Source organism: Sitophilus oryzae, unplaced genomic scaffold (genome assembly GCF_002938485.1).
Source record: "Sitophilus oryzae breed Bouriz unplaced genomic scaffold, Soryzae_2.0 scaffold_1178_pilon_pilon, whole genome shotgun sequence".
Taxonomy (NCBI): domain Eukaryota; kingdom Metazoa; phylum Arthropoda; class Insecta; order Coleoptera; family Curculionidae; genus Sitophilus; species Sitophilus oryzae.
The window spans coordinates 1672021-1693379 of NW_022145813.1; the positions used below are offsets into that span (position 1 = coordinate 1672021).

The window sequence follows — 21359 nt, forward strand, 5'->3', positions numbered from 1 at the left end:
CCATCTCTCGTGGGTAGATTCCTCACGTAAAAATAAGATTTCAGAATCAACAGTCAACTCGCTCTGCCACGTTAAACATCGGGTCGCAGTTTTTTGATGTTTTTGTGTGATACGCGTCGGTATAAAAAATCAGAAAATTTCACTAGTGCTTCCTGTGATTAATGTGTATCCAAATAAGATGTTTTACATCGAATTGTGACTATTTAGAGTGGATATTCTAATAAATATTTACAATGGTTAATTGCACGCTATGTGTAAATCAGATAAGCCGGAGCAGTCCGGGCGTTTTTTGCGATGGCTGCAAAAACGGATTCCACGCTGTGTGCATCACAAAAACTGCCGATATTATTCAGCTATTAAACACTATACCGGGGCTATCTTGGAAGTGCTCGGATTGTACGAAGAACTGTATTTTGCTTAATTCAGCCAATCTACAATATATGATGGAGTCTAAGTTGAACGATGCGGTATCTTCTTTAAAAACCGAAATAAATTTGATAAAGTTGGATGTATGTCGATCTACTGAAATAGAGGGAAATATTAATCCTTGCGAAGAAAATGTTCAGCTTACGAAAGTAGTGAACGCTAAGGATGGTGGAGTAATTATCGCATGTAAAAATAAGGATGATAATGAGAAACTGAAAGCCCTTGCAAGAAGGAAAATGTCAGGCGGGTATAACGTGAAAGAAATTGGTGGTATTCTCCAAAGAATACGAATAGTTGGTTTATCTGCCAGCTACTAGTCGGATGATCTCTATAACTATCTCCTTGCCTGTAACACAAATATATTTCATGAAGAATCTCAATGTAAAATATTAAACATATTTCCGACCAAGAAAAATCCAAATATATTTCAAGCCATAATTCAAGTAGACAGATCAGTATACGGGCGGGCATTGGAAACTGGCAACCTGTTTGTCGCATATGATAGCTGTAGTGTGTATGATGCATTTGACATTTTCAGGTGTTTCAAATGTAATAGTTTTGGTCATTCTGCTAATAAGTGTACTAACAAGCGGTCATGTCCTATCTGTGCTGAAAATCACGAGCTAAAGGACTGCAAGTCAAATACTAAAAAATGCTCAAATTGCTTAAAACTTAATGATGAAAATGTGCCTGTGGATCATGCTGTATGGGAAAAAATCAAATGTTCGGCATATACAGATGCTTTAACGAGACTTGCCCCAAAGCCAGATAGGATCTAGCAACTACAACTTTTTATTGACTCTCCTAGTAAATATCTCTTTTATATCAAGTTTAGATTAAAGTCTTCAATCCCATTAAATTTATTTAATTACTGTTTATTGTTCTTTTGTTTTTTACTTTATACCTAATTTTTTGTTTACTTTTTTTCTCTACCAAATTAATATGTTAAATATTTCTGTTGCCTTTTTTAATGTGAGATCGCTTACCTGCAACTTTGTAAAATTTAAGGACATATTAAATGCAGAGCGTTATGATGTGGTCGGTGTGGTTGAAACTAGACTAGATGCTCGAATGCTTTCTGTTAATTTGAATATATCAGGTTATGATCTTGTAAGAATGGATCGTAACAGTCGAGGAGGAGGTGTTGCAGCTTACGTAAGTAATAAGTTAAAGTATATAAATTTGGGCGGTTCGTGTGCTGATGATCTTGAACAATTATGGATAAAAGTATACCTCTCAAAATGTACTTGTATAATTGGTACCCTTTATAGACCTCCGCGTACCCTAAAAGAAAATTATTCAAATTTTTTAAACTTTTTTGTTCTACCAATGCCAAAGAAGTCACATCCCTTAGAGCTTAGCGATTTGCGTCCGATAAGCATTTTACCAACGCTTTCTAAGTGCTTGGAAAAGATAATGAATGCTCAAATTAAAGTATATCTAGATAGAAATGTTTTACTTCCGAAGAGGCAATCTGGTTTCAGACAGGGATATAGTTGCACAACTTCTTTACTTGATGTTGTGGATGATGTTCTTAGAATGACAGATATTGGAAAAACAACAGTCTTAAGCCGGAGTCTCATGCATCCGAAATCCGATGACACGACGATCCGACGGTGCTCCTATTGGTCGAAATATTTTGACAACAATTTTTATCCGATAATTTTAACTAATCATCCGACGTCGTATAAAGTTAAATTTTGTTTAACTTTTGTACGATATCGTGTGTTTTTTAACCTCACTTTTTTTTAAAACATTTGTTTTTAAAAACAAGTTTAGTGGGAAGTGGGCAATTTCGGGATATTTGGCGAGGAAGTTATTTTTATAAGTGTTTTTCCAATAAAACATGACATGAATCTCTATTCAGCGCAGCAGAAAAATGTTAAAACTGTCAAATTTTGGAACGAACTTTCGGATGTATGTGACAGGCTTTTTTTATTTCACACGATAACTTCAAATTTCGGATGTCGTACCATCGGATTTCGGATGCATGAGACTCCGGCTTTTTTTACTGGATTATACAAAGGCATTTGACACCATTTGTCATAAACTACTTTTGGCAATATTATCCTATACAGGTTTTTCCGCGGACGCGGTTGCAATGATTCATAGCTATTTGTCTAATAGATATCAAATTCATACGGAAAACAGGCAATCTACTAAAAATAAAATTCTGAGAGGTGTGCCTCAAGGAACCATATTGGGCCCATTACTTTTTAATATTTATGCAGCACAAGTTTCTACGGAAGTGGTTACATCTAAAACATACTTTTACGCAGACGACACACAGTTAAGTTATTCATTCTATCCTAATGACATATATAATGCTAATAAAGTCTTAAATAGTGATATAGATAAATTGGTTAAAGCTTCCAGTAAACATGACTTAATTATTAATCCTAATAAATCTTCAGTGTTAATTTTTGGTTATAAACGCCAAGAAGTACAAAGTAAATTAAAGATAATGGTTGACAATAAAGAATTAAGTGCTGTGTCGTGTGCTAAGAAACTGGGAGTTGAACTGGATGTGGATCTTAGATTTAAAAAACATACTGCAAAGCTACTTCAGAGAGCATATTGTAACCTTAAGATGCTTTATCCCCATCGTAAAATACTTGATATACCAACTAAAATAAAATTACCGATACATTAGTTCTTAGTCATTTTAATTATTGTGATGTATTGTATGGGCCTTGTTTAGACGTTAGAGATACCGCCAGAATAGAAAAAGTTCAGAAATCTTGTTTGCCTTATATATATGGTATTCGGAAATATGATAGAATATCTCATAAACTTAAGGAGGCAAAATGGATGAACATGGCAACTAGGCGTAGACTGCACTCTCTGACTCTGTTCCATTCAATTATAATAAATAAAAGACCACCTTACCTTTATGAAAAAATACAGTTTCGTACTGATATTCACAATTTGAATTTAAGGCACAGGGGTCTCATTTCACCCACTCCGCACCGATCTGCATTGTTTGAACGATCTTTTACATTTAATATTTATAGTATGTACAACAATTTAGATGTTAAGTGTAAGAACTCCTCTTTGGGTGAATTTAAGATAAAAGCAAGAAAAATACTTTCTGAATATTGATTAGGTTGCATGTTGCGTGTAGGTGCTGTTTTCTATCTGATTTTTGTGGGAAATTTTAGATTGCCTTTAGTTGTTTTGTTTTTATTATATTTAAATTATTATTTTTTATATTACTTTTTTTTTAACTTTGAGGCTGGAACTTGATCAGCAACTGTTGTTTTTCCAGCCTTTTTGTAGTTTGTAAGATTATATTGTTGTTTTTTGTATGATAATGTTTTTTAAACTCATCTGTATAAATTTGTTGCATTGTATATATACAAACTTCAATAAATATATTATTATTATTATTATTATTATTTATTTTTCATATCAACATACATAGGTCTGATTCTGCCTTGTTTCGTAGCTACAGGGTGTTAAAGTCTTTCGCTTTTTTATAATTTTCTACCAAATACTTTTAGTGATTGGAGTGAAATTTTGAGGGTAAAAGTTACTATAAGTGCTACATATTTTAATGCTAAAAAGTGGAGATAAATTCGCCAGGGACGTGCATATGGGTTATCACTGCAATGTTTTTCAAAAAACATGTGCGCTACTGACTTTTTTTCTTTTGATATCAAAATTGTGTAGGCCGTTTAATGCCAATTAAAAGTTATCTCTTGATATTTTGTCGAATTCGGCCTTCTTGATGAAATAAACGCAATTTTATTAATCACATTTAATAAAATTAATAAATTATATATTTTAGCTAATTTATTATTAAATATTATTACTATGAGTTATAATTACTATTAGTCCAACCTACTGCAATTTCAAATAAAAAAAATAATTGTATTTAAGATAATTACAAAAAACTTAATTTTAAAAAGTTTTAACATCTTGTAACTCCAAAATTATGCATTTCCATACCCATGTTTATAGGAACTTTTTTTCACATTTTTTGATTAGGAGTGAAGGTAGGTACAGGCTCTTAGTAGAGGTACAGGCTCTCGTCCACCAATCTCAAGGTAGTGGGTTCGAATCCTACACCCGGCATTTCATCAGCCCACTATTTTTATAAAAATAGCTTGGGTACCTACGTCGACTCAGCCTTAAATGAGTACTTGGGATTTACAATACTGAGGTAATAATAGGCGGTTGAAGCGTAGTGCTAGCCACATTACCTTCCTTGTATACCGAACGGCTCTAGCATGGCAAGCTGTACCTTGCTACTCCCAAGGCGGTAAACGCTATATACGGGAGCTATTATTATTATTATGATTAGGAATCGATAAATGCTTATTTAAAACTTTCGCGAGTTAATGATATTAATTTTTTTGAAATGTTGCTATTAATTTGGATCCAGGCAAATTAATAAAATTGTGTTTATCTCATCAAGGAAGGCCGAAATGGTCAAAATATTAAGAGACAACTTTTCGGCATTATACTGCCTACATTATTTCGCTAACAAGATAAAAAAAAGTGAGTGGCGTACATACTTTTTTCAGAAAAATATTCCTATGATAACCCATATGCACGTCCCTGGTGAATATGTCGACACTTTTTTAGGATTAAAACATGTCGCATTTATAGTAACTTTTACCCTCAAAATTTCGTTCAAAACGCTAAAAGTACTTGGAAGAAAGTTATAATAAATCGAAAAAATATTAAGATTTTAACACCCTGTAGCTACGAAACAAAGCAGAATCGGATCTATGTTGATATAAAAAATAAATCTTATTTTTACGTAAGAAATCTTCCCACGAGAGATGGCACATGTTTTTTTTTAAACACCCTGTATAATTGTCTATTAAAACTCACCGTTATTTTTCTCCTAGAACCCGAAAATCAATTAATATATATAGAGATAGGGTGTTCCATTTGGTATACTGATGCTTCCAAAACCAATACGGGAACAGGGATTGGAGTGTTTGGGCCGAGAGCTAATTACTCCGAACCAATGGGCACTTACCCTAGTATCCTACAGGCAGAAATCTACGCTATCGAGAGATGCGTACAACTTATCTTAGATAGGAACTATCGGAAACAAGAAATAGCCATTTTATCTGATAGTCAAGCAGCGTTAAAGGCGATCAACTCAGTATCAATCAATTCGAAATTGGTCAAAGAATGCATAGAGAAGCTGAATAAATTAGGCAAAGAAAACAAAGTCCTCCTACACTGGGTGCCTGCTCACCAAGGGATAGAAGGCAATGAAAAAGCAAATAATCTAGCTAGGAAAGGAGCGAACACTCCACTAACTGGACCAGAACCGTTCTGCTTTCCAAGTGGTAACCAACTCAAGGCGGAACTCAAGAACTTGGAAGATTCCATCCGCAACCTGGAATGGAAATCTTGCAATGGTCTAAGACACTCGAAGAAGTTTCTGAGGGCTTATGATCAAGAAAAATCACAGATCTTCCTGGGTCTGAGTAAGAACAATCTTCGGATTGTCACGAGGTTTTTAACAGGACACTGTCCCCTCAATGAACACCTCAGTAGATTGAAACTAAGAAGAAACGGCGAATGCAGATTCTGTGGGGAAGATGGTGAAACACCAGTACACCTCATCACTGAGTGCGCCGAGACGACAACCATTCGTGCCATGAATTTTGGTACGACTGATATTGGAGATGGAGAACTACCCTCTATAAAACCGTCCCAGATACTGGCTTTTGTCAAAGCCCTGGGACTGTATGATAAGTTATGATTCAAGAAAGGGGGACACAATGGATCTGTAAGGTCGAAGTGATTAACCCCCCTCCCACTCATTCTAAATTCTAAAAAAAAAAAATTCTAGGGTGTTCCATTAGAAAAAAACACAACTTTGATGTGTAAGTTTTTTTGGGGACACCCTGTAGAACTCTCTATATTTTTAAAAAATACTTTACAATTTAATAAGAATCTACATATGCTCAAAAACAAAATTTCATTTCATTACAAACTGTTGTTCTCCTTGGAGCCTCCATGTCGTATACTTGATAATTTTATATTTAGTCACCACAGTTCAGAGCACAAGGACAAAGAATTGTAATAGATAATGAGGCTGCTGAAGATGTTGATACCAGTCTTTTAGGCACCGACTTTATGTTCTACATTGCATTTTTCGGTAAGTTTCAATAAACCTTTTTTTTTATTTCACAAGTTTAAGATTGTTTGTCACTCATATATGAACATTGAAGTGATATTCTTTTGAAATTTGATTATTATTAATCATTTTATTACATATTTATTTATTAATAAAATAATATGTAGACCTAAAGACATACAGTTAATTTTTAATAAAAATCTAAATCTATTCTAAAAATTTCTAGATACTGTAATCGCAAAACATTTTCCGATGCACGTCATCAGTCATATCGAAATTGACACTAAATCTTATAAACCTGACTAAATCAAATTTGGGCAAAAATCTTCAAATTTGTTGTATAATTTAAGATAGGTAGCTGCTCTTCATTTTATTTTATAGAGCAAATGATTGTAACAGATATTTTATTTAGATTAAAGCTACAAAAATTAGTTTAAACCGAATTTTATTATTGTCATGTTGGTCACATTGCGCCGCGATCGGCAACGTCGGCGTTTATTTGACAATTATCATGTCAGTCATTATTTTGTATAATATCGTGTTGTTGAATTTTTGGGAATAATTCTCCTTTTTTTTGCCGATTTTCGTAGACATTTTTTAAAAATTGTACTTTTAAGCACAAACAGTTATTTTAACTAAATTTTCAAGTTTTTGTATTGCATTTCTTGAAATTGTGTGATGAAAATATGCCAAAGCATTTAAATAGTCGAAGCAAAGAGGTTGTAGCTTTGCTGATAGACTATTTTGAACGAGAACGTGACAATAAAGGTCCTTTATTACCCTTGACTACAGTCAAAGAAGTAAGTTTGATCGGTAAGCACTTTATACCACTGTTAGCTATTTCTACTTATTTCGATTTGTAGCGAGTGCCTTAAATTTAAATATTTCTACTGTGAGTACTGTTAATAAATTAATTAATTACTAAAATATTAATTATTAAATTAAAAATAAAACGTAAAAATCTTTAAAAAATGATATAATAAATATATTGTTTCCCAATTTTACATTAAGATTCATCTCATAAATACGTCACAATCTGGCAGCGCCGCACAGTGGTCATTTTATCTGTTCTAGGTGGACATAAATGTTCTTATTAAATTCCGACAAAGTTATTATTGCATATTAATAGTAAGTATTAGTGAATTCAAATAGTGGCCAATTAAGCACAAATCTAACAGCATTACCAGAAAACAAAAAAATATCCCCAATATACAGGGTGTTTTTTAATATTACCACAAAATTCAGGGACGTGTTCCTTGGATGAAATGAAGCAAAAAAGTTCCTATGAACATAGGTCCGGAAATGCATCGTTTCTTAGATACATGGTGTTGAAAGTAAAAATGTCATATTTGTATATGATTGAAAAAAGGGCTGCTTTTTTTACTCTTTTTTTAGAACATAAATTATTTTCATAATCTCTGACCAGTTTCTAACAAAAACGGCCTCTTGACATTTTTCTGTCCGACGAACGGGTTTTGCGTGAGAAAATAAAATAACAACAATAATTATCTACATTCCTAAAGATGCAGAGGTCATGTAGATAGGATAGGGTTATTTTATTTTTTTACGCAAAAACCTTTTGTCGAACAGAAAATTGTCGAGAGGCCGTTTTTGTTAGAAACTAGTCGGAGATTATGAATATAATTTTTATTCTAGAAAAAGCAGAGGTGTGCCGTTTTTTCGATCGAAAACAAATATGACATTTTTCACTTTCAACATCCTGTATCTAAGAAACGAATCATTTCTGGACATATGTTCATAGGAACATTTTTGCTTCATTTCGTTCAAGGAAAACATCCCTGAATTTTGTCGCAATATTAAAAAAATACCCTGTATACAAACAAACATACATCACTAGATGCATAAATTAAATTTATGTCCTATTTCCAACATGAAAATGTGGGTAGCTTGTTGCTTTTCAATGTCAAGAATTTTAAAAATATTAACGTTTTTTTTTGTTTTTAAAAATATTAACGTCAATAATTTTAAAAATATTAACGTCTTATGAATATTAAGAACTAAATCATCCTTTAGAAAAAGTTTCAAAATTATAAACTAAAACACTACCTAGTCTCGGTTAATACACTATCACTCGTATCCCAACTGGAACAAAAACTTCCATCAGATGTTCTCTCGTCCTGGTCCTTATTAATTCCTCCTTTGAATAATGTTTAAGTAAATGTTGAATCTTCCGTTTCTTACTTTTATTTGTGAGATGTTAAAAAGCTTTTCTTGACCGACCTCGGGAAGTGTCTGTTTGAATTTGAGAACTTGAGGGTGCATTCCTGATGTTATGTATCTCAGAAAAAGAAATAGATGGTTCGAGCCACGTACTGTTCTTCGTTAAAACTGATGTTTAATCCTATGACAGCTTTCCCATTTTTCACTAACTTTATACGAAAATTTTCCAATTTTATTTAGCACCGATAACTCCTCTTTCTCAGATAGATGATCTACACCAAAAACCTCAAGTAGCCATTAAAAAGAGCATATACCTTTTGGATTTTTTCGGGTTCTTGGCACCAAACTTTAAAAAGTGTTCTACGGGTGATCGAACATGTCGCTGAGAACAAAAAAATATTGATAAAACTTGCAAATATATGCAAAATAAGAATATATCACAATTAATATAAAACCCTAAGTATATTTATAAAGCCAGAATCAAAGCGGAAATCCGCGGGAATCGATTTATATAGCTTTTTGAATTTGAAAGAAGAATAAAAATAAATATTTTTGCACGGGCCACAAAACAATTATCTATATTATTAAAACCTTTCAAGTTTGAATGTGTTATATTTTTAATTAATAGTACATACCTTGATCTACACCTTCCATGTTTTAAAATTTTTGAAATTTTTTGAACTAGCGAACACAAGTCAATAAAATTCACTTTATTACTGCTCGGATTTGCAAAGCAGTCCATACCTGTTTTAAATTGCTCGATACAATATTTTTTTCTCAAACATCAACTAATATAGCATTTCTGGTTGTGCATATTTTCTTAGTATGAGTTCTTATCTTTACAATATACATAAACAAATGTATATTAGTACACCTAAGGAAACCGGATTTTTATCCACCTAGATTTCAAAAAATGACTATTGTGCGCCGCCATCATCGCTAGTCACTCAAAGTTGATCACGTGCATCAGAAATTGTTTTGATTACCGTATGCATATGTTATGTATTACAATGTATGTATATACAGGGTGACCCAGTATTCTGAAAAAAAATCCATTCCAGGTTTCTAGTTTTGGATTATTAATTAAATAATATGTAGACGAAAAGACATACAGTTAATTTTTGCTAATATTTTTAGTTGCTTTTATCTTCAACTGGATTGGATTCCTCCTGCTTATGTGTTTTTGTCACACGATTGCATCAAGATATGGGGCTTTATCAGGTTTTGGTTTGTCCCTTGCCAAATGGACATTTATAGTGCAGCATTCCACAGAGTTGGCTTCAAAGGACAACAGTTGGTTGTGGTGGTTAATAATGACTTTTGGTGAGTTTAAATATGTGTAAATATTAGCGATGGGAACTATCGAATGAATTAGGCTATTGAATGGTTACTGAATGAATGATTTCAACTATCGAATGGTTTTATTTGAATAAAATCATTCATCCATTTGTATACTAAAGCATATGTGACAACCTCGCCGTGCGACTAAATGGTTATCGTTGAGCCACGACTATCGAATGCTTTTGATAAATGAAATTTAGTATTCGTTTGATTTTTGTGTGCGTCAGTGCATTATTAGTTCTTCCAAATTTTTATAACTTCGCCTTATAAATACATAATGTATTTACTGTGTAAATACTAGCACCTCAATAAAAAAAATAATGTGTCCTTATCTTTATATGACTCCGCAAAAAATTAAAGATGCCGGCTTCTTTCATAGCATTGCCACCGACCGCTGTCGGGTTTCTCGGAAAGAAACCTACTTCGCCGGGCGACAACTAAAATCCAGTTAATATTTTATTATAATCGATCCTGACGAATAAATGAATTTCATAAATGAATGCATTTTATAAATGAATGGTTTTTGCTGCCGAATTACTAGAATACAACATTTCAAGGCAGATGACGCATCTATTCGATAATTTTTATTCGAATAGTTTTCAACGAATGTTTTTTTACTAGCTATCGAATTATTCGAATGAATTGCAACTATCGAATGTTTCGATAGCATTCATTCGATAGTTCCCACTACTAGTAAATATCTACATACAGGGTGGCCCATCGAAAACGTTCCGCAGGCATAACGGCAAGGGTAATTTTTTTTTTCAGAAAATCCAAAAACACGCCAATCTTGTTTGTGAGGGGGACAACTTTTGCCCCAAAAATGATTGCAAAATCTTCAACCCTCTAAGCGGGGGTGTCATCCCCCAACTTTTTTCAAATGGGAAGGGGGGTCAAGTGGCACCGCAATGAAAAGTCATTGAGAAAATATGAAGGATTGAAATTTGAAAAGTTTATTTAAACATTTATCAGAGTAAATGATAAGGATAAATTCCTTCGACCAATTTGCTGTTTTTTCTTATTATTTCTAGATGTTTACGCATTTTTTCACTTGCCACAAGGTTGAACGATCAGGTGCGGTAGTTGCTAGATAGCTGTTCTGTGACTTGTGCGTAAGTTCTTCTCAATATCGTTAAACTTTTTAACAATTATGGTGTACTCACTTGCAGAAAAAGTAGATATAATCGAACTTTATTTTAAAAATAATGAATGTGGCAATCGGTTTGCGCAGATATTCAATGAACGCCATCCTGACAAACACCTTTATGGCAAAATTGTTCGCGATTTAGTAGCAAAATTTCACGAAACTGGTTGCGTTATGAATAAAAAGAGGCAGAGGGAAAATCCTGTAGTAAATGAAGCTATGGAGGTATTCGTATTGGGCCAAGTTGCCATGGATAGTACGCTGAGTACAAGAAAATTAGCCAATGAGACCGCGACCGGCGTGAATCGTACAAGTGTCCACCCACACAAAATTCAGTTGGTACAAGAACTCAACGAAGACGATTTTGATCGTCGCGGGCTGGTATTTTTGGAAATTCTATTGTGGGTCAGTTTAACGATATTGAGACCGTACCTGATCGTTCAACCTTGTGGCAAGTGAAAAAACGCGTAAACATCTAGAACTAATAAGAAAAAGCAGCAAATTGGTCGAAGGAATTTGTCCTTATCATTTACTCTGATAAATGTTTAAATAAACTTTTCAAATTTCAATCCTTCATATTTTCTCAATGACTCGACCGATTTTCAAAAACGAACCAGGGAAATATAGAGAATAGAAAGCTCTTTTCATTGCGGCGCCACTTGATGACACCCCCGCTTAGAGGGTTGAAGATTTTGCAATCATTTTTGGGGCAAAAGTTGCCCCCCTCACAAACAAAATTGACGTGTTTTTGGATTTTTTGAAAAAAAAATATCCTGGCCGTTATGTCTTGCGGAACGTTTTGGAACGATGGGCCACCCTGTGTATAAAATGCTAATGTTTATCTGTGTCGTCTCTACTGAAGTAACGACTTGCTCTAGAAAGTTGCTTTTTTACTAAAAGATAGCTAATTGGCTCTTCTAAAAACGTCGTCGCCGGATTTTTTGTTTTTCATTTAATTAAAAAAAAATAAAAAGTATTTTTTTTCCTGATGTTCGTGGGTTGATAGAAAACTTTAAAATCTATTTTTTAATGCCCCTGAAAATTTTATTTTAAACAAATTGTGTTCCTATATGATTCACAACCTTTATGCAGTGGCTGGCTATGGTACAGCTGCAAGTTCCATTTTTGTATCTAAATTCCGTCGTCTCTTTTAATTTTTGTCGTTTCTTTTCTTTTTTTGAATTTAGAGTTGTTTGTTGATATTTTCTATCTTGCTGTGTGTATATTTATTTATATATTTTTTGTATTTTTATATACTGTCAAGAAAAATGGCGTATCCGCCAGAAATTAAAAATGTATTACTGGTTGCCTGCACAACCGCAACGTATCCGCCAGAAATTAAAAGACTTTTTCAGGCGCCATCTTTTAGTCAAGTCGAGAAGTAAGGGAATCAGACAATGGAATTGTCTGGTATGAAGAAGTACGCTTTCCGAGAATTGGGGAAATTTCGAGAAGCAGTCAATAGAGTATATAAGCCGGAGCCATCGACAACTGAGACAGTTTTTGAAATTTGAATATACCGCGTGGAAATTGAAAATCGGACAATTTGGTGAAGGAATCTTATAAATAGTTAGTTTGTTGTGTGTTATAAGTTAGTAATTGTGTATAAAGTGAGAAAATAAATTCGTTAAGTATTTTATCGTGAGTTTAAATTAGTGGACCCACGGAATCCGTAACAATTGGTGTCGGAAGTGGGATTCAAGAGGATTTTAAGAAGAAATTAAGTGGAGTGGAAGATTTTTAGACCGAATTAGAGTATTTTTATGGTTAGTACAAGGAAGCAAGCTAAGAAAATGGAGGAAGTAAGCAAATTATTGGGCGGTTTTATGGAGAAATTAGAAAGAGAAAAGGAAGAGGAAAAATTACGACGTCAACAAGAACAGGACCGGCTTGAGAACATTTTCGAAGATTTGAAAATTCAACGACAACAAGATAAACAAGAAGAACAGGACCGGCTTGAGAAAATGTTGGATAATTTGGAAATTCGTTTGGAGGAGCGACGTCAGTGTGCGAACATAGTGCAAGCAGGTTTGCCGCTTTCTGGTAGCCAGCGCCAATCTGGGTACCTATTCTTGACATCGTTCGCAACTTTGCGTATACGCATCACGTGTATTGTTATAAACAGGGTATCCCAGAAATAAGTGCAAGTATTTTAACGGGTGGTAGATCTCGATAAAAGAAACACATGTTCTCTTTATCGTTTTTCAAATAAGTCCAAAATAACGGAGGGTATTATTTTACTTTGAAAATTTCCAAAAAAATGATTTTTTGCTCAAATTTTGAGAACCTTCTTCATGTGCCTTCTCCTCATCGGAGGTTGGCGACCATCAATTGGAATTCCTCCCTGTCTTGAGCCAAACGGATAAATGCACTTGCCTCTCCTATATTAAACCATGGCACTGGCGCAAATTCCGCATGCAGGAAAACCGTTTACGGCCGATGCCTCGTCGTCCTTCAATCTTTCCCTCAACTGTAGGAAACTATATTTGTTATTTCAGATCAGCTGTAGGAAACTATATTTGTTATTTCGAAAAATATGACCAAAATATGCTGCTTTTCGTCGTTTTATTGTAGTCAATAGTTCTTGGTCCTTACATATTCTTTCCAATACTTCGAGATTTGTTTGAGAACCACTGGATCTTTTCTGGATTTTCTTTCTTATAAATTTAATCTACTACCTATGTTGCCATATTATCAAGAAATTATTTTTTAAATAAAAACTAAAAAATTGCAAAAAATTCCAAAATATTTTCAAAAATTCCGAATTTTCAAAAAAAAATATTTAGAAAAAAACCTCATAGGCGTGTTTCTGGGGTTGAACTATAGTACCAGTTAAGTTAAAATACTTGCACGTATTTCTGGGACACCCTGTATATGGTTACATAGTAGCGCCGCGCCGCGCCGCCGCCGCCTCGCGCTTATAACCTTGAAAAATTAAAGCGTGTTATCAAATCGGCTAGTTCACAGTGAAAGCAGGTAGGAGCCGTCAACCAGCGTTCATCGGCGTTCTCGCTTTTACCGGAACGAAAATTTATTTCTTTCTGCCTTTGCAGGCGCCGACGGCGCACAGAGGGTATTAAGAACTAAAAGTTGGCCAAAATTATGTTTTATTTTTTTTTTGCTTTTTTGCTAGTAATATTAATTATTAGAGGAGAGGGTGCTAATATGGATATTTGAGCGAGGATGGGTGTTATAGGGTAAAGACTATTTCGTTTAAGAATCTATTTAAATCAATGTTTTTTTTGGCAGTGGCAAATATTGGCAAGATTTTTGTACATATTCCAAAGCTGGAGACTTTAAGCACTGAACGGATACTAATTTCCATGCGGAATATTGCCGAATAGTCTTACACCTTATAAAAATGCCTCTGATTTTTTTAAATATGAAACATTATAAAGAAATAGAATAGAAGGAAACGTTTCAAAATAAAAATATGGCATAAAACAGGACTTTCCAGCTGGCTCTGTATCCATCATGACAGTTATTATAAACAATTTGCAAAAAAAGCACTACAAACAATTCCACTATTTTATAATCTTAGAAATTTTCAGAATACACTCAAGATAATTCATACTTATAATTGAAATATATTATTTATTTGATAGTCAACTTACGACTTAAAAAAAGCTAATAAACGCGCTTACATTTAGTATTTATAGATTTGTATTCAGTTAAGATAAAAAAATGAAAATAAAAATATTTCACTTTTGGCCAGGTTTATAGACCAAATACCCCTATGTGCGGGTGCCGGCGCGGCGAGAGCGGCGTTTGGATATGGTTAGGTTAGGTTAGGTTAGTTAATCAGGTAAATTTTCTCTTAATTAACTACTTCCGAACCCTGCTCGCATCTCCGAAAAAGCCATATAACAATACACGGCATATACACAAAGTTACGCATCACGTGTATTGTTATATGGCTTTTTCGGAGATGCGAGATGTGAGCGATTTGTGGTCAAGAATAGGTCCCCAGAGACGGCGCTGGTTGCCGGAAAGCAGAAACCTGCCTCCACTATGTTCGTACCCTCAGAGAGAAAAGCAAGAAGAACAGGACCGGCTTCAGAAAATTTTAGAAAATCAGGAAATTCGACTTCACAAAAACTTCGAGGATATGAAAAAGGAACAACAAGTAATGTTGGAAGTACGTTGCCAGGAACAGCAAAATCACCTTCAAGAAGTCGTAGAAGATCTTGAGGAACGCCTTCAGTAGAAAATGGAAAAATTAGAGATGGACCTACAGAAGACCAAGGCACAAGTAAGAACACCTGGCGTTCATGGAACTGCGAACCTCAAGGCCCCGACCTACGATGGACAAACCACCTGGACGATGTACCACCGCCAGTTTGAAGCAGCGGCTGCTGCCAATGGATGGACTGACCAGGAGAAAGCAGCGGCACTTGTCATCGCGCTGCGTGGCCCTGCCCTGGAACTCCTGCAAACTATTCCTGCAGCCCAACAGCAGGAATACCAAACTTTGGTCGCTGCACTGGACAGAAGATATGGCGACCAACATCGACGCCAACTTTACCAGGCCCAGATCAAGACACGCATGCAGAGGTCCGGAGAGAGTCTGCAGGAATTTGAAGCAGACTTACGTCGGCTGGTACACCTAGCGTATCCTGAAGCACCGGAAGGATTTAGGGAGGAACTCGCTGCTCAGTGCTTTATCAGCGGACTGAGGGACAATGAATTACAGAGGGCGCTGCAAATATCGCGATTTTCTACCAGCAGCGAAGTACTCGTCAGGGCGCTGGAAATAGAAGCTGCATTTAGCGCCATTCCTAAACCGAAGATAGGCTCGGTAACGGTTGAGGAACAGCCAAAGAGTTCTCACATACGTTTGGAGGAGATGTTTAATAAACTATGTGAATTACTAGTGAACAAGAGAGTCAACAACACCCAGACAGAGAACCAAAGAAGATTCCAGGATATGAGGTGCTATGGATGCGGCAGGAATGGCCACATCAAACGAGATTGTCGCATCCAAATGCGATTCCATTCACCATCCAGAGAACATCGGCACATCGGAAGATCCCAGGACATAAGTTGCTATAGATGTGGCAGGAATGGCCACATCAAACGGGATTGTCGCATCCAAATGCGATTCCATTCACCATCCAGAGAACATCGGCACATCGGAAGATCCCAGGACATAAGTTGCTATAGATGTGGCAGGAATGGCCACATCAAACGGGATTGCCGCGTCCAAATGCGATTCCGTTTACCATCGAGAGAACATAGGCACCAGGAAATCAACACTAATGAGCGAGTATTGGCTGAAGAAAACAGAGCCCCTAGGATGTTTTCCGTTAGGAGTCTAGGAAAAACCGCTGACAGTTTGGTGATCAACGGGAAGGTCAATGGTAGAAGAATTCGAATGACTGTGGACACAGGCGCTATGGTATCGTTGGTGCGGACTAACTCGGTGCAAGGATTGAAGATGATGCCTCTTAGAAGAAGAGTGTATTTACGTACAGTTACGGGGAAATGGCCGTTGTACGGGAGAGGCTTTCATAGAACTGGAGTTAGGGAATTTGAAGTTTCGGCATAGCGTTTTAGTGGCAGACATTGAAGATGATTTTATCATGGGTATGGATGTGATCAGTCAACATGGTTTTTCGTTCGATCACCATAGAAACATCCTGAAAATCGGAAATGAGGAATTTTCTGTATCTAAAGAGAAGAGACCAGGAAATATGGAAAAAAGATCATCGAAAATTGTGATGATACCTGGTGATACCAAGAAGACTGTGTTCGGGAAACTAAAAACCGCTGGGTGCCGTGTAGGACGGGTACAAATTATCGACAACGACCTAGATCGACGACGAGCTACCTTGGACAAGAAAATGCAACATCGCGAAAGCACTATCAGAGTAAAGAATTTTAAACTGAGAACTGACGAACAATGGACGACGTTACAATTGAGGAAAGATCAAATGGAAGATCCAGACATCGGAGCAATACTACGGCTCAAGGAAGGTAACGGCGAGAGACCACCGTCGCAGGATATTGCGGACAGAGGGCTGGTTTTCAAAGCTCTCTGGGCTCAGTGGAATTCACTGGTGATTGAGAATGGATTGTTAAAGCGCACGTGGGAAAGTGCGGATGGCAGGACCGTAACAACTCAGTTACTGGTACCAAGGAAGAAAGTCACCCAGGTATTGGAAGAAATTCATGGTGGTAAAACTGGAGCCCATCTTGGGGTAAACAAGACCCTGAGCAAGCTGAGAGACCTTTTTACTGGGTGGATTATTGTGAAGATGTTAAGAAATGGTGTCAACGTTGTAAGATTTGCGCAGCTAGACAAGGACCAAGTACTCGATCTGGAGGAAAAATGGAACAAGATAACGTTGGACTGTCGTTCGAAAGAATCGTTAGGAAGGAAAGATTATTGGGAATTCATAAGGCCGTGAGAAGTAAGATTACGCTAGCCAGTGACCGGATGAAAGCTCGTTACGACCTCAGAGCTAATTCTACGGGATTTCAACAGGACGATAGGGTATGGTTGTATAACCCACAGCGCAAGAAAGGAAGGTCCCCAAAGTTAACTCCAGCATGGGAAGGTCCTTATACAGTCATCAAGAGGATAAATGATGTTGTGTACCGGATTCAACGCAGCCCTAGAAGTAAGATGAAAGTAGTTCATCTGGATCGATTGAAGAGATACCAGACAGGAAACCTTGATCGGGACGATCAAATTTGAGAAGGGGGCAATGTCAAGAAAAATGGCGTATCCGCCAGAAATTAAAAATGTATTACTGGTTGCCTGCACAACCGCAACGTATCCGCCAGAAATTAAAAAGACTTTTTTCAGGCGCCATCTTTTAGTCAAGTCGAGAAGTAAGGGGAATCAGACAATGGAATTGTCTGGTATGAAGAAGTACGCTTTCCGAGAATTGGGAAATTTCGAGAAGCAGTCAATAGAGTATATAAGCCGGAGCCATCGAACTGAGACAGTTTTTGAAATTTGAATATACCGCGTGGAAATTGAAAATCGGACAATTTGGTGAAGGAATCTTATAAATAGTTAGTTTGTTGTGTGTTATAAGTTAGTAATTGTGTATAAAGTGAGAAAATAAATTCGTTAAGTATTTTATCGTGAGTTTAAATTAGTGGACCCACGGAATCCGTAACAATACAATATGTCCCTGGATTGTCTTTACATGAGGAAAAACTTTTTCATTATTAAAATTTTGACAAAAATGCATACTTCATAAAAAATTTCGCTTCTAAAATGGTTAATCCCTGTTTATACTTTTCCAAATTTCCATACAGTTTTAAAATTTAAAAAAGGTGAAAATATGGTTCAATTTTTTCAAAAGTCCAAAAAATCAAAAGGATGTCAAAAGGCTATGGCAACGTAATTTCAATTTCATTCTTCGATAGATGGTTATTATTCATTTTAATTAACGTCATATTTTTTGCTGTTGTTAAAGTATCACCATTTTGCGATAACTTATTACTCTTTTCGTAGTATCGAACTAAATAAATTTTGTGCTTCTTTAACATTTTAAAACAGCAACAAATATGACGTTAATTAAAATTCTTTTAATAACAATCTATTGAAGAATGAAAACAAACTTATATTATTTTAGAAACGCGTTTTGATTTTTAAAAATTCCAGGATCTTTTCATGTTTTTATTAATTTCTCTAAAACGGTATGGAAATTTGGAAAAGTTTAAATGGAATTAACCATTTTAGAGCAAGCAAAAATTTTTATGAAAATTTCACACCTCTACTTTTCAACCAATAACATGCTTTAATGTTGACTAGTTACCATGGCAACTGAAAAAATTTCCAGAAATTTTTTCGAGGCGCCACGAAACTTTAGTGGAAATTTTTTGACAGTTGAAAAGGTAAACATAAGATCTACAATCATAATGTGAATGAACTACAATGTCTATATATTGAAATATTACCCATTTGAGTTTTAGCATTTGATGTAACTAATTAAAAATATAATAATATTTGTTAGTATTATTAACAAATTGAAATTATTTTAAAATGTCATGTTGGATTAATATTTTTTTTTTCAAATTTAGGTGTGAAATTTTCTTACCGAATACCACGCAAGCTTAAATTATTCCTGGAAATTTTCTTTCGGGCACGAATATTTTAGGAAAATTGTAAATAAAAAGGAAAATTTTCAAAATATTCGTGCCCTCAAAAAAATTTCCGAAAATAATTTAAGCTCTTGTGATATTATCAGTGAAAACGGCTTTTTTCTCAAATGTCAATTGTAAAAAAAATTAGGAGAGTTTGGTTTGGTTTGAATGTTGTATGTTGTAACAATAAATGTTGTGAGAAAATACTACAAATGATCATAAATCAAAACCCACTCACTATAACAGGAAATAACATTATAGTGTTTTTGGAATAGACTTTACTTTGAAAATATCATTTTTTTTTATTTGAATATATCGATAAAAGCATTTTTTAAAAGTGCATAGCTATTGCCCGAATGATTATAGATCATAGAAAATTAAAATTATAGACTATAAAAAATATTGAAACGACAATCTCAATCCAAAAATCGCCTATTGTGTTTTTCCAAACCAAACTCCTGGCTACCCTGTATTATCAAGTAATTAATATATTCTTTAAAAAATGCTAATCATATGTTTTTTTTTCAGGATTGATAATCTGTATAAGGGCTATTCTGCAATATTTAAGCATCAAAAGAGGTTGGCACATGCTCTCTGCTAGTCATCAAGAAAGACTCTTATTTTTCTATTAGATATTAGGCTTTACAAAGTTTTAGATATTGTTATTGTGATTTTATGTATTTCCTTATATTACATTAGATGTATAATTATATCATAATCATTCCTGTTTAAATAAAAATTAATTAACATTGTCACTAATAGTAACTGATTTAGAGAATATCATAAAAAATGGAAGATTGGTGATCTTCGAATTACACTGGTACAGAGATGAGTAGTAGGTCCCGATGGACACGAATCCAGAGAGACTGCTCTTCGGTGCCGGTATTGTAGAGCGTCAAATTCTACATAAAAATTGGTCGATATACTTTTTTTGCTCAAATCAAAATTAACCGAGATAGGGTAGCTAGAAGCTCGGGAACAGCTTTTATTGAATCATTTTTTTACCGTTGAATGAAATTTCTTACCGTTTCTCCGATATTTAAAAAAAACACTTTATTTATATTTTTCATCTCTTCTCGGGGTGAATTTAAAAAAAAATCTTAATTGAAATTTATAATTTTCCAAGCAAATTGAATAAAAATATATGAATTTTTCAGCAACTTACATTTCTACTATCATCCTCTAGCTATCTCGGTTAAAAAAATGTATAGAGATCAATTCTATGTAGAATTCGCGGAAGAACTTCTTTAGAAACGCTCCACAACTTTTATTTGAGCTTTTTTTCTAGTTCTTACCGTTTCTCTGAAATTTCGAAAAAATAATTTTATTTATATTTAGTTCACCCCTACTCTGGGTGAATTTAAAAAAAATCTTTCATAATTCGTTTTTAGATCTTTCAAAGTAGGTAACTCATATCAAAAATTCAAGTTTTTACCAAAACTTTGTATTTGAAGGCCTATTTTCTTGGATTATAAATCAGTAGGTATTGGAGAGTATTGGAATAAAGAGGGAATGCTGCTAGTTGTATTAACTATTTTTTATGTTTACTTTCGCGGAACCGTAACCGTATTCGAAATTATTTTGTATTATTTGAAATTTGTATCGACACCCTGTATATCTAATTGTGCTGTTAAACTGGAAGTGGCAGCACAATACCGTATGATCTAAAAAAACGGTGTCACGGTGGTTTGGGAATTATGACCATCAGTGACAATAGTGACATTCACCATATAATTTTACATGCAAAATGACATAGAGGTTGTATTAAAGAAATCCTAATTCAATTCCTTTTTTGTCATCATGTATATTTAAAAAATCAACATTTTAACGCTTACAGTTAATTATTCACATTTTCTTCATTTTGTTTAATCAACAATTTCGTTTCTTTAAAATGTGGGTGAGTCAGTCCGAAGTGGTGATTGTAGTTCTCTGAAACAATTCAAAAACAAAATAAAGCCCTAAACAACAGAAAAATTTTCTACTATAATGGGTGACCCACTTCAGCTAAAGGTAGGTTCATATACACGCGAATTGCGAATGTTGTTATATGGTCGA

General features: G+C 34.8%; 2 protein-coding genes across 5 annotated transcripts in view; one reads left to right on the forward strand and one right to left on the reverse strand.

Annotated features, from left to right (window-relative positions):
• LOC115890867 (NEDD4 family-interacting protein 2) overlaps positions 1-20059 on the forward strand; it is a 29673-nt gene extending 9614 nt beyond the window's left edge. The window contains exons 4-6 of the mRNA XM_030911221.1: positions 6445-6556; positions 9854-10039; positions 19833-20059. Of these exons, the coding sequence (XP_030767081.1) occupies positions 6445-6556; positions 9854-10039; positions 19833-19936 (402 nt within the window). The 3' untranslated portion in view covers positions 19937-20059. The remainder of the gene's footprint in view (positions 1-6444; positions 6557-9853; positions 10040-19832) is intronic.
• A 1035-nt stretch (positions 20060-21094) lies between these two features.
• The window catches only part of LOC115890872 (protein bowel-like), an 82829-nt gene continuing 82564 nt past the window's right edge, over positions 21095-21359 (reverse strand). For all 4 annotated transcript variants that reach the window (XM_030911247.1, XM_030911235.1, XM_030911240.1 and 1 more), the window contains one exon: positions 21095-21233. In XM_030911247.1, the coding sequence (XP_030767107.1) occupies positions 21191-21233 (43 nt within the window). In that variant the 3' untranslated portion in view covers positions 21095-21190. The remainder of the gene's footprint in view (positions 21234-21359) is intronic.